Genomic DNA, 17295 nt, shown 5'->3' on the forward strand with positions numbered 1-17295 from the left:
ATTCTAGGGAGTGGCTACCCTGAACCTCTTTCGCTTCCCACGCTCCCCCTGCGGACTGTGTTGCCTCTTGTCTCCTTTCCCTTCCTGGAACATGCCCCCTCCTTCCTGGCAGCCTTGCTCTCTGCTGCAATCCACCACAGATTAGCTGGCAATCTTTACCAGGTCCTTCTGCAAAGGCCAACAAAATAACTGCAGACGCTCTGGAGTTCAGGGGCGTCTGCAAGGGAGGGGGGTCAAAAAGTCAAGGTGGCAGCCCCAGCTCTGCCCTTGAAGCCCCACCCTTTTCAAAGTTAAAGAGAGCAGAGTTTCAAATGCAGGGTTGCGCCCACCTTCTTGACGTTTTGAAGTCTGAACTCTTCCTCATGTTCAGACCACCAACTCCATCCAGTTGCTGAATGTGCCCGTTTTCTGGATTGGCACCATCTATTAAACTCTGGAGAGCCAGTCTGGTGTCATGGTTAAAGCACCAGGCTAGGAACCGGGAGACCATGAGTTCTAGTCGTGCCTTAGGCAATAAAGCCAGCTGGGTGACCTTGGGCCAGTCCCTCTCTCTCAGCCCTAGGAAGAAGGAGGAGGCAAGGGCCAACCACTTCTGAAAAACCTTGCCAAGAAAACTGCAGGGACTAGTCCAGACAGTCACCAGGAGTCAAGACTGATTGGAAGGCACCAAAAAATAAAACAAAACAAAATATATAAAATAAAATAAAATAAAATAAAATAAAATAAAATAAAATAAAATAAAATAAAATAAAATAAAATAAAAATAATATAATACAATACAATACAATACAATACAATACAATACAATATAATATAATATAAATATTAAAAAACAAAACAAAACTCTGGCCTGGGTTGGCACATACTCCCAGCACGGGGATGCACAAACCCTAACCCAGCGTTCCTCAAACTTGGCCACTTGAAGACATGTGGACTTCAACTCCCAGAATTGCCCATGCTGTCTAGGGAATTCTGGGAGTTGAAGTCCACATGTCTCCAAGTGGCCAAGTTTGAGGAACACTGCAATAACCAAAGCTGAAACAAACCGGGCTCTCTCACTGCTTTGGGGGGCTCTGGCTAATTCCAATAAAATCTGTGCGCACGGACCTCTCTTTCTGTCCCCACTCAGCCTTTCCTCCCTAAGGAGGAACTGTGTGGCACGTCCGTTTGCATGCGCGCGCACGCCCTTTGGAGGCGCAAGCTGCGCTGCTCTCGGCTTTGGATGCTCGACGAAAGTCCGGCCAATTCTCCCGGGTCTATCTGCCGCCACCTGCTGGTCACCCCCAGTCCTGCAGCCAGGAGCCCTAAATCCATTCAGGATTTGGGATACTTTCCCCCCGGGGGACAGACCCGTCTCCCCCTCCCCCGGCAAAGGCCCCTCAGCAGAAGGCCCCCGCCCGGCGACTTCCGTCCCCGGCGCCCCACCTGCGCAGATTTCCTCCCAGAGGCTCCGCAGCGGGGGCTCCTCCGCGACGGCCGCCATGGAAGGGCGCGAGCGAGGAAGCCGTTGCTAGGCGACCGCAGCCGCGTCGCTGGGCGACGCCGAGCCCGCCGCATTTTCGCTTCCGGGTCGAGGCGGGGAGAACTGCCCCGTCGCCCGCGGGAGAGGAAGTGTGGGGTACCGCGCGGCCGCGTGGGAAGGGGCGAGTGGTGAGTGGGGCGGCTCCGGGAAGGAGAGACGGAGCGTGTGACGGAGCCGGGCTGGGGGGGGCCGGGTGATCTTCCGCGGGTGGTTCAAGCTGGACTCGAGGGCGCCAGGTTGGGGAAGAGTTCCCCGAGCCTTTGTGGGACTGGCAAGGGGCCATTTGTAGGCGAGTGCCTCTGGGCTTGTGCAGAGTGCCTTTGGTTACAGAGCAGTTGGACTCTGATGCAGTTGCGGGGTGGGAGGGTGGTAAAGCGGTCTGTTCAGCTCCCTCCATGAATACATTTTTACAGTGGATGTATTCTGCAGCGTTTGTAAAGTAGTATTTTCTGCGAGAGACTGCAGTCTGCCTTGCAATAATTGCACTCGGTAGCACTGCCTTACTATCATTGCAGTTGGAGCTCCTTTATGCTCTAGGGCAGGGGTTCTCAACCTTGGCCACTGGAAGACGTGTGGACTTCAACTCCCAGAATTCCCCAGCCAGCCATGGAGAGATGTAGGTTCAAATCCTTCCTCAGCCATGAAGCTGACTTCTCACAGGACCATTGTGATGATAAGACTCAGAGTAGAAAATCAAACCTGAGGAAGGCTGCTGTGGTCAGTATTTCACCACCTGAACGCTAAATGAGATGTTATTTATTGAATACATAGAATTGTTCAGTAAGCCAGTCCCTTGTGGCTGGGGAGAATATTCCCCTGAATTTCCTTTGGGGTTAGAAATGTAGTTTGGAAAGAAATCTGCCTCTGCTTAGCATTCCATTTAAAACAATTGACTTTCCATACTTGCTGTGATAAATTTACTACTTGGTAAGCAGAGGTCTGTCACCCGCTGTGGTAATCATGTATCTAGAACCTCTATCTCTTGTGGATTTTTCGCCCCCAGAAAAGTTTTAAAGAATATGAAGAATTCTGAACCAACAGCAAGGAAAAAGAACAAAGCTACAGATCCTAATTGTGGCCAGGTTGTTATAATTGAAAGCACTAAGAAAGGATGCTATTCAGATTTAGCCATAAGAGTCAAGCCGAACAAGAAGAAGTGCTTGGTAAAAGGAATGGGTTCAGAACTGCTAGGCCCGAAGAAGAAAAAGAAACAGAGTAACTCTGAATCAAAGAAGAAAGCACGTTCAAGGTCTCCCATGATTATAGAAAACAACTCCGATTCAGAATTGTTAAGAGGCACCAGGAAAAGACTTAAGGTGTTCAAAAAAAAGAAAGACAGAAAGCTTTCTTATAAACAAGTCCAAGATTATGAGGCTCTGGGTGAAGGGCAGCCTGGTGCTGATTTTCATGTGAATAAAAAATGCAACAGGAATATTCTTAAAGTTGAGGAGCAGGTTGAAGAACTGATGATGAAAAGGAAGAAGAAGACAAAGGAAAAAAGAAAACACAAACCTACTTGCTCTTTGAGTTTACATAGTGGTGACAGTGAAGAGTCTGCGAAACAGATCTCAGGAAAACAGAAAGCCGATTGCCAAGAAATGCTATTCTCCAGTCAGAAAAAGAGAAGAACCCTTGGCCAGAAGGCTGTGGGTGACGGTGTTCTCGTCAAAAAGAAACACCGTAACTACCACATGGGCAATCAAGAGAATAGCAATGGCATTTCAAAAGAAGGCACTGCCAACTCTGTCAGCAAGTTACAAGATGCCCAGAGTTGGGACGGTCATATGCAGTGGCAGGAGGATTTGGTCTGTAGCTCAGAAAAAGGTAGTAAAGCCATCAAGAAGAAGAAGCGGCTGAAGAAAGCAAATACTGGTTCCCTCTCCTCCTTAGCCAAGAATCACAAAAACTATGGCAGTGTTAAATGCCAATCTAAAACAGGACTGGGGGTTGGCAAGGTCCCTAAAGAAGTTAATAAACCAGCGAAGAAGAAGCAGAAGAAGACAAGAGAAGCTGGAGATGTAAGCCATTTTTCAGAGGGTGGCCAAGACATCTTGTCAGAGGTGGCAGCACCAGGAGGGAAAGAAAAGAGGAAGAAAGCAAAAAAGGCCAAAATGGAACAAGATTGCATTGTGAGGAATGACCAATTTGAGGACAGCCAAGAACATCAGATCAAGAAAAAGAAGAAGAACAGGGAAACTGGAAGCTCTCAAGATAGCAACTGGGAGGCGAGTTGGAAGCAAGCCAAGGCAAGAAAGGAATCCAAGGTACATTTGGAATGGAGAGGGCTGTTGGTAATTTTATTTATGGGCTGGATCTGAACAAAGCACTTTGCTTTGCTAACTCCAGTGCGACTAAAGCGTGTCTTAAAATAATAGTAGTATGTATTCTGTTAGAAATGGTTTTAAAGGGGATTAGATATATTAATACAAGATCAAACCATCCATTTGTTCAAACCCTCAATGGCTAAAGCTGAGGCCCCAGTGGCATTCATGTCCCAGAAAAAAACCTCCAAGGGACCTGAGCCAGGTTAGATAGGCTGTGGGTCTCTAGTCCAACAGATCCCACAGACTATATAAAGTTCAGACTATCCGGTCTGCGTTATCCTTGCCGCAGCTCTGTCAGGTAGATTGAGAGTTTTGTGACTGAGGTGACATTTGAACTCAGATCTCGCCATTCCTACTCTGGTGTTCTAACCACTGTGCCATGATATGCCTCTCCAGCTCAGTTTACTTCTGTCCAAAGAATTCCAAACCATTGTTGTAGATCTTGTCCATATTCACAGCGAATTCCACCTTTACCTTAAGAATCAGCTCAGCTGGCTGGGGACGTGGGCAACATGACCACCAGACGCTTCTGCCTCCAGAAATGATTTTTTTTTCTTACTGATACACAAACTCAACCAATGCTTTGCTTACCTACTTGTTTGTTTTCTTGTTGAGTATTTTGATCTGTTTGGGATGGCCAGAAAGAAATCCCAGTGGATTGACCAACCTCACCCATTTGTTATAATGCTCATTCTATTAGGTTGTAGGGCCTCTTCATACTGCAAGAAGAGACCTTGCTTGCAATTGAAACCACCAGTAGTATTCCCTTTCTGGCTGTACATCAGCAACTGTAATACCCCTGGGTGGTATCCATACCCCCCGCCCCCATTTTTAATGGTCCTCCTCTTCCTCCTCATCTCTGGGGAAAAGGGACAGCCTTGTATATAAACGTATTAATTTATATCTCATTTTTCCTTGGAGAGCTGAAAGTTGACACATACCTCTATCCTACCTACCCATTTTTTTACTTACAACAAGCCTGTGAAGTTGACGCAAGCCTCATGGAGGAACAAGGATTTGAATCTGAGTCCCCATTCATAATCTGGCATGGCACTTTTTCCATCACCTCCGTCTTTTAAGGCAACACTTTTCAGAGCGGTCTAGTTAGCAGTAGGATAAAGATGCTGTTCCCCCAGCCCCAAGGCTTTTAAGATTTAAACAGGGGCCTCTTGGTCATATGCCTCCATTATACGACTTAGGATAGATAAAAGTCACATCTCCGTGGTGGTTTCTGTGTATATAGTTTTCCTTTTGCAAGACAGGATAGCTTGATTGCAAGGATATGTTTTCTAATTAAACACGCTTCGCCTGTTTGCTTATGATTTGGATGCGTGCAGACGTCCGTGTCTGATGCAATTGCATTATGGGGCTGCATACTGAAAATGGAGGCAAAGCCAAAATCACGAGCAACTGCAGAAGATGAGTTTAGAGAACGCTGGTTGTGCCACAATATTATTTCTTAGCTCACTATGAAATGTGTGATCTTCAGCACCTGCCTTTGAGTTTAAGGTGATAGACACTGAGATGGCGTAGATTCTAAAGGAGCAGAAACAAAATCCAGTGTAGAGAGAAACTGGGTAAGTTTAGCTTTGAAATGAAGACACACTGTAAATACCTGAAGGGATGTTCACACAAAAGAAAACTAAAATCTTCTTAGAGGATAAAGCATCACAGATTTAAATTACAGAAAGGCAGATTCCTGTGGAACTGCTAAGATGGGTTTGACAGTCAAATCAGTTGCTTAGAAGAGGAGCTCCCTTTCTCTGGGCTAGTGTTTCTCAACCTTGGCCACTTTAAGACGTGTGGATTTCAACTCCCAGAATTCCCCAGCCAGCAAGGCTAGCTGGGGAAGTCTGAAAGTCCACATATCTTAAAGTTGCCATGGGCGCTTCAAACCATATGATGCTATGAGTATCTGGGCAAGAAAGTTCTTCCATGAAGCTGCCCATCCTGTAGCCTCTACAGGAGCACTGATTCCAGCTGCAAAATGGCCTGACCTGTAGCACTTTGCCTTGACCACTTGATCTTTGATTCCCTGTGAAAAAATGGGCCTCAGACTTGCTGACATCAAACTTTGTTCAAGTCATTAAAAGAGTGATTGGGTTTTTTCACAGCAAGTTTCCTTTAACGAGGAGTAGCCAGCCAATGGCCCCCAGTCTTGTTTGTGGTGCCTTGAGCCCCTCTCTGGCCACATACGCAGACTGTAGTAACAAGGCCAGAGTTAGGCTTGATGTGGTTTTCTTTAAAAAAAACAAACACCAAAATAACAAAAATAAAAATCCTGGCCCTTTCCACACAGGCAACATGCATGAAGAAGCCACTTTGCAGTACATCCCTAGCCATTTCAGGTAGTCCTTGTTTAATGACTATTCGTTTAAAGACGGTTCAAAGTTACAACAGCCTCAGAAAAAGTGCTTTATGACCTGTACTCGCACTTACAACTGTCACCCCTCCCATGGTCCCGTGATCGCGATTTGCGACCTTTTTTATGAGGAATCATATGGTTAAGTGAATTCTGGCAAAAAACATCCATTGGGGAAGCTGGATTCGCTTAACGACAACATGATTCGCTTTACAGACATCGTAAAAATGATCGTAAAATCGGGTCTGGTCACATAGTAACTCACTAATGACTGCCCCGCTTAATGACCAATTTTCTGTCCCTATTATGGTTGTTAAGTGAGGACTATCTGTAATCAGAAGCCTTGCCAAAACTGATTGGAGGGTGGCCTGTATCCCCACCCTCCACAGATTACTGGCCTCTGCTTCAGAAACTCCTTTGCCTTCGGTGCCTTGTTTTTCAAAGCCCCGGCCTTCTGTTTGCTGCAGTTCTGGCCCAAAAGCGTCAGCATTGCCATCTTAGAAACCTGATGGTTTGAGAAAACTGTAGAAAAACCTACAGGTAATATTTTGCTGGCATAAATTCCAAGGGTGTTCCAATTCTCTGATTGTTTATGGAAGCGAAGGCTCAGTTAAGTCCTATAATCCCCATAAAAAAGTGGAATCCTTCAAGTACTGAGTGCTGGTGCATTCCAGTTTCTTGTGTGGTCTATAAAAGGGGCTGGGGAAATGTGGTTTTATACTTTGAGCAGCGCTGAACACCAAGAGAAAGCCACATAAGCAAAGGAGCTAAAATAAATAAAGGTGGCCTTGCTGACGGGATGGTTGGTTGATCCTTGCTGGAGGACTTGCCCTAAGCTGCATCTAGCTGTAATAGCAGGGAAGGGATGCTTCCCCAGAGAAGCAAGCATCTCCACAACTTAATCATAGTCCAAATATCATCCAGTACAACCTATTCTTTGCACTGAGACACTGGTGTGCTGCAAATCATCATCTTAATATCTCCAAGTTATTTCATGCTCGGGCTGACACTTTAACTGCTTCAATGAACGTATGCTAGCAACCTTTTCATTTGGAAAGCTGAAAGGCTTCAGTCAGTTTTATTTTATCTGGTCTGCTGGAGAATGGCTTCTGTGATTTGTACGATATCCCTTGGCCTTTTATTGCTTTGCACATATCTTGTACCCCAAACAGTTTAACATAAAGAGGAAGACTTCTTGGAATTGGCTGTCAAACATATCCTCTGTCCTTTTAGGTATGGCCACCTATTTACGGTTCTGAAGCATTTGGAATTCAGGTGCTGCTTAACAGTGGAACGGCCCAGACAGGATCTGGATCCTGTTTGCTAGGGCATATGGGAAATGTAGTGCGAAACCAGATCGGGGAGAAGGACTGCGAGGTTTTACCCTACCATACTCAACCATTAAGAGGTTTCAGCGGTATTGTGTCTTTTTTTAAAAAACAGGAAACAGAAGACGAAATAAAACTGGTGGCATTCAGAAAAGGAAACTGTGATGAAGTGAACATAGACAAGGTATAATAATTTCTTATCTTATGGCTGGGTTGGGATCTCGTTATGGTAGCACTTGTCGGATGAGGGCTGGTTTTGATGCAGAGGAGCCCTGTGTTGTCCGTCACCTCGTCTTGCCCTCCGGATGCACAGTGTTCAAGCCGTGTGAGACTTTTGTACGGAAGGGAATTTTGGGAACTGGTGCATGATGAGCAGTGTGAATGTCCACAAGTCTCAAAAAACCAGGCAGGCTTAGTATGAATTTCTTTTCCTTTGCTTTCTCGCCTATTTAGAGCTGCCTAGATTCATGAGAGTAGTCAGCATACAACTGTATGTAAATAAATACAATACATACATCTCAATCTGCACTGACCTCTATACTGAAAAAATTGCATTTGGGGTGCGTTTGCGGGCATCAAAGGGTCAGGGCACCGGAGAGTTTGAGAACCTCTGGGTGAAGAGATTGTGTGATTTGCTTCGTTTTGGCTTCGCAAGTGCTGTTATAAGCTACAAAGGGTAGCGTGTTGTGCCAGTGCAGCTTTTCTTAGTTTTGTCTTCATGGAGATTCCCTTAATCTTCAATAACATCAGTACGTGGCGTGCTAGTATGGCACATATGTAAAGGAATTTTTAAAAGTGGGCGCTTTATTTTGGATCAGAAAGAAACGATCCCCAAAGGAATGTTTGCCAGTCCTTAGCAGCTTCTCTTTCCAATTGTACTCAAGCTTTTCCACAGGAGCACCGAAATCAAATCCATTCTTTCTTGCTTCAGGTGAGACGCCAAGCACTGCAAGAAGAGATTGACCGGGAATCTGGCAAAACCAAGATTGTCAGGGAAGAACCGGTGAGTGCGCTCCTTTTGGGCCTAGTCAGTTTGGGTGGAGCTGTTTGGTAATGCTATCAGCTTACCACACTAGTTGCATCCATGACTTGATCCATCAATCTCTGATTGGAAACCTGAGGTCATGTCACAGGGCAAATTAGTCCAGCCCCTAGAGACTTTAAAAGCATATCAGTAGTGTCTGGCCTCTGGCAAATTGTAAATCTTGCCATTGATCCTGAAAAGTGGCATTTCCCCCCTCCCTTCTATTTCCTTAGGAGAATTAGTTGTGATGTCTTTGTGCAAAAACAACACTTCCTGTTTACTATGGAACATAAATAGTATGAGCTTCTAGGCCTTGCTGACAGTGGAACTTTTAATTAGATTTTTTTTCATGATTGACTATTATTTCCAATTGAATCAAAATGGAGAAAGCGAGGGAGTATGGACAGAGACCAGGACTCTGGGCTGCCACCGGTGCACTGATTGTTGCTGAATGACTTAAATCTTCTTCCTTTTAAAAGAATTTAGCTACATGGAGCCTGCTAAACTTTCCTCCTTGCTCTTCAGGACAACCGTTTTGGCCAGTGGAGCACAGCAACATTTGAAACTTCAGAGCAAAAGGCAACGTTTCTCAGACTGATGGGTGGATTTAAAAAAGGCACGGCGTCATCGCAGACTTCTCCAGCAAATATTATCAAACCAAATATGGCTCTGGATCGGAGCAGAGAACAAGAACTGCAACATAACCTTCAGGCAGAATTCGAGAAAGCCGTTGCTTTTAAGCACCATCGAGGTATCGGCCTGGGGTTCCAGCCCACTGCCCCAAGCCATGTACACATAGACAAATACACTTCAAAATCTATTAAATTTGAAGACTGACATGTTGGGAAGGGAAGAACAAATTGCCCAAACAGGTTGAGGTTTAATATTTTTCACCTACGACAAGAAAATGACCCTGGATTTTGACTCAGATGCTGTTTCAAACAGGTGAGAGATGGCCTCTACAATACTTGAGATCACTAGATATTGCTAGTGTGCGAATATGCATATACACACCCACACGTATTTGTAATGTTATATATATATATATATATTTGTAATGAATTGCTGTTTGGCAGGTTTAAAGGGCCACTTATGATGAGTTTGGGATGGGCAGTTGAGCTACTGAGTCATATAACAGTATAGCTAAATAAGTGGCAGGCAAGAATATAGCCTAGTTTAGCTCCAACTTCAGAGGTGGCAACATGTGGATTGCCTACAGGTTGCCACCATTTTTTTCAACCTTCAAGTTTCCGTATCAGCCACTGAATCTTGTGGACAGAATGTGAGGTTTGTCTGTTCAATTTTTTTCTACTCCAGATGCAAAACAAACAATTCCCTCTACCCCAAAAGGTACGTTAAGGCCTGTTAAGTCTTGTCTCCCTACCAGCCCTGGCATCTCCAGTCCCATCGCTGTCATCTTGGTCTAGTAGTGAAGGTGCTGGATTTAAAAACCAGGAGACCAAGTTCCAGTCCTCCCTTAGCCATCAAAGCCGGTTGGGTGATTTGGGGCTAGTCCTCCCTTTCAGCCCAACCCACCTCACAGGGTTGTTCTCATGGGGGAAAGAGGAGGAGGGACTATTATTTTTATACAACTCAAAGTGGGATACATAAGTGGGATATAAATCTATTAATAAATAAATAAGATCTCCCTGTGGCCTGTTTAAGGATGGGGGAAATTTAAATGCAGCCTCTGACCAATAATCTTGTCCACCCAGGCCATATATGATATATACATGTGCACGCACACACATACACACTTGTTCTCTTGGCCTCGGTGAGGTTATTCTGAGAATACTTTCAGTCTGTTCTGGGAGATGAAGTATTGAGATTTACTAGATCACACGGCCATGAATTCTGCAAATCAAGTTAGCAAAGGCTATACTATTTCAAGGTGGTGTCATTGCTTACAACGCTTATAGATGAATACCAGTTGATTTAACATTCCCATTTCTTACCCAGGTTAGTGTTAATTGAATGACAGGGTGGTTTGTTTTAGCAACATAATTGAGTTTTCCAAAATATCCTTTTTGAAATTCAACAGGGGGCAGGTTCAGGAAAAAATACACATGGACAAATGACTATATTAATTTATAGTCCTGGGATTGGTTTTGTGCTCATCTATCATATAGTGACTGTGTCCAGGGGAGAAAAGCTTATATCAATTTTATTAAATTTTTTCTACAATCCATCTTTCTCAAGTGGTATCTCAAAGTAAATGTCCTTGTATCTACAGGGAGATGATAACCTTTATCCTTAGCCAAGCTACACCTTTGCACCTCTACACAGGGCCACCCTTGAAGATGACCCAGAAGTTACAGCTGGTCCAGAATGCACCAGCGCATATGGGTGTGCCTAAGTATGCCCATGTAAAACCTCTATTTTATAAGCTGCACTGGCTCCCACTGGGCTTCTAGGTGCAATTCAAGCTGTTGGTTATTGCCTATGAAGCCCCTCACAGCTGGGCTATTTGTGCTGTTTTTTAAATTGTTCATTAACTGTAGTGGTTTTTCATTAAACCATCCAGAGTTGCACATTTGAATGGGCAGCCATGTCAATCTAAATCAGTGTTTTTCAAACTTGGCAACTTTTAAGATGTGTGAACATCAAGTCCCAGAATTCCCCTGCTGGCTGAGAATAGTAAGACTGGAAAAGAGATGACAGGGGGAAGCCGGGACCAAAAAGACAGGGTGGGCAAGCACTGCAGTGAACTTCAGAAAGAACATGGAGTTTATGCTGCAAAAATAATGCTGGGATATTTGTTTTGTATGGCCCCTGAACACTGTGCCAGTGGAGAGAGCCTCATGTTTTCAGGGGGCAACCAGCGGGTTTTGATGAGCTACTGTGGTCAAAGGATTCTGCAACAGAATCTCATGACCTCATGTACTCTCCTTTTCTTCTCTGTTTGAACTCCCTCCCCTCACTTTGTACAGTTGGTATGACATCACCTTTTTCCTTCAGATCCTTCCTCGAATCCAGCCTTAACATTTATGCAAAATCAGGGTTAAAGCTGAGATTAACTGCATTCCTGCTTATTTTGAATGCCAGCTTCTGCAGTTAGGGACTTCATTTTTGCTTTGTCGGGTGGCACTGAACTAGCGTGCACATTTTTCTCTGTTTTAAAATGCTGCTCCCCTGTTCTCAAAGGATTACATCATTTAGTAATTTAAAGGCAAAACTCTTCATTCACTCCCTGGCAATTATAAATTAAACAGATGAAGACTGCATCATAGTAACTACGCATAATGATTAAAAAATAGCCAGCTAAGGACTGCTTTGAAAGATGAATACTGAATATAAGTGCCTCCTAGCTTTTTAAATGCATTTTAAAAGAAATGTGTTGTGAATTAACTGATCTGTACTGTGAATGCATACATTTCCAGTACTTCACAACGTTTATCACAAATGTGAACGTTCTTTCAGTTGTGATGACTTGAATAGGTGGTTTCAAAACATATACTTTGAAGATATAAAATAATTCTAGCTTACCCATTTCTCAAAGCTAGTAAGGACTGCCTTTCTCCCTCACCCCGTCAACACAAATTATCATCTTTCTTTTCTTTGCAAGTCTGCCAAATTTGGATTTAAAAGTTATGTTTTCCACTCTGCAATGATTAAGATAACATTTCACTGACCCAACATTAGCATTAAAGTCAACTTTTAATGATTAACAGCTGTGTAGTGGGAAACAAAACCTCATTTAAAAAAAAAGTGACTGTACCACCAGGAAAATTTACCTTCTGTTCTCCAACCAAAGAAATCTGCCATGCACTGAGGGACACTTTAAAATGAAAAGATACTGATACAAGGCAGCTTGGAGTTTAAAGGGCTTGGAGAACTATCTTTCCACAGACGGAGCTGCATGAATCCATGTTCATTAGGTTCTTGACTGCAAAGGAAGGCGTAGCACCAGCTCTGTAAAATGGCTCAGTTCAGGATGCTTGCTTTGCAGCTTGATGTATTCCAAGGTTTTGACCTAGAAAGGGAAAAGGGGAAAAAAACATAGTGAACATTGAATGGTTATGCATCTCCGCATCAGCCTAAAGGGTGTTTTTAAGGTCCAGTGATTCAGGCATGAAATTATTACCCAGATTTCTTTTCAGACAACAAAACTTGACAGCTGAATTGGATGAAAGGCTACACAGATGAAAGAGCTTCTTCTGTCAAGTCAAGGACTATTTTTATGAACTAAGCAGAGATTGGCCTTCCATCATCACCACCCTGGCCTTAGGTGCCAGTTGTGTTCTGTCTCTCCTTACTGTGGTTTTGGTGTCAGCAAAGCCGTGTTTCTGAGCCAGGTTCCACAGGTTAACTGCAAGCTGGTTGAGTTTGTTGTTGCGCAGATCTGCGTGGGCCAAGAGGCTATTGAAGAAGCAGAGGGCCAGGTGACTTTGGCGCTTTAGAGTCTGCCAATTAGAGTAAGAATTGATTAGGGTACAGCTATGCAATATACAGAATTGTGCAAATTACTGGAGGGGACAGAGGATTCCCCCCCCCCCCAGTTGAATACCCATTTGTATATACTTGCCAACAGAGGCTAGCACTATGGGAAAGATGGAGTCTCACTCACAACCATCACACCATTAGATTTTAAGACGTTCAAAACAAGCATACCATCAAAGATGTTACAAGACTCTTTTCTTGTTTGGCGGCAGATATTCCACCAACCAATCAACCCTCCAGCATTGGAGGGGTAATTGTGGGAACACTGATGTATTTTGTAAATGATGCATGGGTAACATTTTATCCACAGAGGGAATTAAGATGACCATGTACTGAAGCTGCTATGAAAACATTTGTCTGTGCTAAATTCTCTTCATTCCTCTACCTGTCCCTATCTTCTTTACATACCCTTTACCTTCTCTCTGGGCAGAGAATGTCACAGTAATCCAGAACTGGGAGTAAGACCAATTACCTGCAAGTGCATGAAATGCATTGCCCTACAATTCCTAATGGACAGATTCCTAATCTCTGCTGGAAAATCTGACAAAAGAAAGCTGACCACCTTTCCTAAGCCATCTGTTCCCCTGTCAGAATGTCCTAATAATTAGCTGAAAGTCCTCCTCCTCTACATTTGAACTCAGAAGACAAACTTGCTTCAAAAATCACTTTCAGCATGTAGCATTAACATAGTAACTAAAGGGACTAAGAAAAGCATGTCTGACCAATCCTTGGAGAACCAACACCCAACCATGGACATAACCGAGTTACAGGAACTGATGGTCTGCCTCAGTAGTAATCAGGCGTATGTTTTCTTATATGATTTTAGTGGATGTCATGAAAATGACGGTACAGCAGGAGGGTAGGCCATCTGGTGTCCTTCAGATGTTTGTTAATACCACTTCCACACTCCTTTGCCATTGGGCATCCTGGCTGAGGGTAATGTAAGCCAAAGGGCAAAACACTGGGAAGGGACCAGTGGCCTGCTTCTGCAATCGTACTTGCCAAACTTTGGGGGAATGCCATGGCAAGCTCAACCGGGCATCCATGTGGAAGACCAAGTACTCTTTCTGAGCTTTCCCTCTGTCAAAATGTGCTTTTCCCTGGACAAAGCTTGGAACGAAACCAGGAAGTCCTCAGCTGAGAGGCTGAGTTACCAGCCATCTCCTCAAGCCATGACATCAGTCGAAAAATTATTTCTTTGGGAGTTGGTGAGCAATCACGGTTGACCTACCACCTCAATTAATGTGTTTCATACTTCACTGCAGCTCTCTTTAAAGTCAGCCAGCCTTAACTGTTGCCCGGGGTATGAGTTAACCACGGAAGCAAGCAGGGAAAGGAAATGCAATACCACTGCCAAAATGCAGCCACCTAGATTACTGTAATGTGCTCTACATGGGGCTGCCATTGAAAACTATTTGGAAGTTACAGCTGGTCCAGATTGCAGCAATGCAGGTAGTTATGGGTACACCTTAGTATGCCCATATCAAACCAATACTGTTTGTAGCTGCACTGGTTCCCATACAGTTTCTGGGTGCAATTCAAACTGCTGGTTGCCACCTATAAAGCCCTTCATGGCACAGGACCAGGACACTGCGGGACTGCCTATCTCCAACTATCTCTACCCACCCAGCAAGATCAGACAGGATTGGCATGCTCTGGGTCCATCTAAACAGTGCCATCCTGCAGGACACAGGAAGCATGGCCTGTGTCCTGTATGGTCCTGGTCCTACTGGCCTTTAGAAAGGCCTTGAAGACATGGCTCTTCCTTCAGGCACTGGGCCAGGGTACTGTATGTGTCAGTATGTATTATGTGAATTAGTGTGCCTGGTGCTATCAGTGTTAGGTGTGTTCCTGCTACTTTGATGGATTTTTATTACTCCTGTATTTTTTATGATTTTTAATATTGTCAGTCACTCAGTTGGTAGAATGAATGAATGAATGAATGAATGAATGAATGAATGAATGAATGAATGAATGAATGAATGTCTTGCAAACACACAGGCTGAAAGTTTTGCAGGGAGGAGGCTTCTAAGGGAGACTTGCTGTATCCACAGGCACTGTGGCTCCAGGAAAATCCAGAAGTCTGCCCAAACACAGGCCTCCCTTATACCAACTTTTCCACTCTGGGCAACTTCTAGGCGTGTGGACTTAAGTTCCCAGAGTTCTCATCAATGATCATGCTGGCAGTGGAATTCTGGGATTTGAAGTCCACACAACTGGAAATGGCCAAGGTTGGGAAACACTGCCTTATACAGCGGTGATAGAAAGTCTGTGAGTCCTTTAGAACTATCTGTATCCTACAGTGCAGAGACTTACAACACAGCTTAATCAAGCCCTACAGATAAGAGATTCTGATTAAACAACACAGAAATCAGGATATCATATTGGGCTAGACAGGGAAAAGCACAGAAGCAAGCAGGGAAAAAAAGCTATTTTTCAGTATGAAGCTCCAAACCATTTCACTGATGCTGTGAATCTCCTTCTCACCTCATCTTTTCCAAGATTCTTCAGATGCTCTAAGATTTGGCTTATCACTGTTTCACACAGCCTGCTTGTTTCTGCCAAAAATTTAGTGTCTCCACCATACAAGGTATCATTAGATTCAACTGAGGAAACAAGATTAAATACAGGGAGGGAGGTAAATAAGAACTTAGAAGGCTAACCATATATAAAATGAAATAAAAATTTGAAATAAACCTAGCAGAAGAGCTAACTTCCCCCACCATCTGCCTGCTTTGTCTCCCTTCTCACCTTTGTCTATGTGATAGATGTAGGTCTCCTGACTCATTGCAGAGAGAAGATGCACCACATTGGTGTAAATTTTGATTTTGTCATCACTGTTATCTTCCCAAGTATAATCCTGGATAACATTCAGCAACCCTCGCACGAGAAACAGCACACCTTGTTCAGGATGGTCCTAGGGAACAAAGACAGATGAAGGATACTACAACATATTAAGGGACTGACTTCTTTCCCCAGACACTGTTGTATTAAAGGACTTACATCAGAGGACTCAAAACTAAGCCTCAGAATGCAACATTGAGGGAGATGGGTATATGTTATGTTAGTCAGATGTTGGGTTGACTCAGGGTCTGAATAGACATACACTTGCCCTCTTGAACTTTCTCCAGTAACAGCATATAGTTCTTCCAAGGACATCCTGAGTATTTTTTTTTAATACTACCCATTTTACCCATTGCCTTCCCCTTCTACTTCTCTCAGTCTTGCCAAGCATATTTTTTCTAGCCTGTCATCTGTTTGAATCCCATCCTGAAACTTGTGAGTTTAGCTTGCTGATCATCACTCCAATGGAGTAATCAGCCTTTACTTGGTCCAACACAGAACAACACACAGTGGCCTGGTTCATATACAACGCTGAGCCATAATGGCTAGGGTCATACAACATACTCAGATCCAAACAAATTGTATGATGGCTTGACATTGGAGCATATAACCTCCTGATGGTAAGGGCTGCACTCAACATTTTTGGAGGTTTAGAGGGCAGTGAATATTACAAAGGCACTAGATGGCTAAGGCATCAGGCTAGGAACTGGGGGACTGAGTTCTAGTCCTGCCTTAGGCATGAAGCCATCTGGGTGACGTTGGGCCAGTCACTCTCTCTCAGCCCTAGGAAAAAGAAGGCAAGGGCAAACCACTTCTGAAATCTTGCCAAGAAAACTGCAGGGACTTGTCCAGACAGTCGCCAGGAGTCAACACTGACTCAAAGGGACCCCCCTCACCAACAAGAACTGTGCCATATGTTTTAGCAGAGCCCAACATTTTTTCCCTTGCATTTAATTTTTTTAAAAAAACTACATTTAAGCTCATTTGAAGGTTTCTGGGATGTTTTTCAAGTACTTCCAACTTCAGGAAACTGCACTGCCAATTTTCTATAGCATTTTGACTTAATTTTTTGTGAATATCTATACGGAAGCAAATAAGGGAATACTTAGGTGGGATCTTAGGTTATCCATTACTGGTTAGCTATATATGTGAACCGGGCCATTAAAAACTTTGTCAGAGTTCTCTAGCAGCAATCAGGACTGGAAACAACTGACCAAGGAACAAATCTCTCTGAGCCCTGATTAGTAACATGCATTAGGAAAAAAGGTTAAGGGGGCAGTACAAGAATTCCAGTAAGTATTTTTGCTTTCAAATGTGAACCCTATATATAGCAATTAAAGGTGGTTCCTCTTTGCTTTCACTGGGGTGGATGCATTGCCTTCTGCTGCTCTGGTGGGGTGTTCCAAAAATATTCCCCTACACCAATATATATAGGGATGTGTGTGTGTGTG

The 17295-nt window shown here is 43.9% G+C and overlaps 3 protein-coding genes across 8 annotated transcripts in view; 1 reads left to right on the forward strand and 2 right to left on the reverse strand.

Annotated features, from left to right (window-relative positions):
- The window catches only part of IQCK (IQ motif containing K), a 30050-nt gene extending 28440 nt beyond the window's left edge, over positions 1-1610 (reverse strand). The window contains exon 1 of one of the 2 annotated variants that reach the window (XM_007440025.3): positions 1426-1604. In XM_007440025.3, coding sequence (XP_007440087.1) covers positions 1426-1483 — 58 coding nt within the window. In that variant the 5' untranslated portion in view covers positions 1484-1604. Of the gene's footprint in view, positions 1-1425 lie in introns of both variants that reach the window. The other variant, XM_025174284.2, reaches the window with a different exon arrangement.
- Positions 1560-12804, forward strand: KNOP1 (lysine rich nucleolar protein 1). 4 transcript variants are annotated; one of them, XR_015797424.1, is made up of 6 exons: positions 1560-1650; positions 2526-3786; positions 7652-7720; positions 8468-8539; positions 9086-9505; positions 12661-12804. XR_015797424.1 is itself a non-coding variant. In XM_015890206.3 (5 exons), the coding sequence occupies exons 2-5, from the start codon at positions 2542-2544 to the stop codon at positions 9395-9397; spliced, it is 1698 nt and encodes a 565-aa protein (XP_015745692.1). In that variant the 5' UTR covers positions 1560-1650; positions 2526-2541; the 3' UTR covers positions 9398-10764. The 4 variants fall into 4 exon arrangements, 2 of the variants coding, with proteins under 2 accessions (XP_015745692.1, XP_088004232.1); XR_015797425.1 differs by lacking the exon at positions 12661-12804 and adding an exon at positions 10794-12059; XM_015890206.3 differs by lacking the exon at positions 12661-12804 and having other exon boundaries at positions 9086-10764.
- The window catches only part of VPS35L (VPS35 endosomal protein sorting factor like), a 46616-nt gene continuing 41541 nt past the window's right edge, over positions 12221-17295 (reverse strand). For both annotated transcript variants that reach the window (XM_088148105.1, XM_088148104.1), the window contains 4 exons: positions 15752-15917; positions 15488-15606; positions 12817-12963; positions 12221-12533 (listed from right to left, as the gene is read on the reverse strand). In XM_088148105.1, the coding sequence (XP_088004231.1) occupies positions 12435-12533; positions 12817-12963; positions 15488-15606; positions 15752-15917 (531 nt within the window). In that variant the 3' untranslated portion in view covers positions 12221-12434. The remainder of the gene's footprint in view (positions 12534-12816; positions 12964-15487; positions 15607-15751; positions 15918-17295) is intronic.

The sequence above is a fragment of the Python bivittatus genome, unplaced genomic scaffold, assembly GCF_059951505.1.
Source record: "Python bivittatus isolate LINGU-HERP-01145 unplaced genomic scaffold, Pbiv_v1 ctg000560_np1212, whole genome shotgun sequence".
NCBI classification, from domain to species: Eukaryota; Metazoa; Chordata; class Lepidosauria; order Squamata; family Pythonidae; genus Python; species Python bivittatus.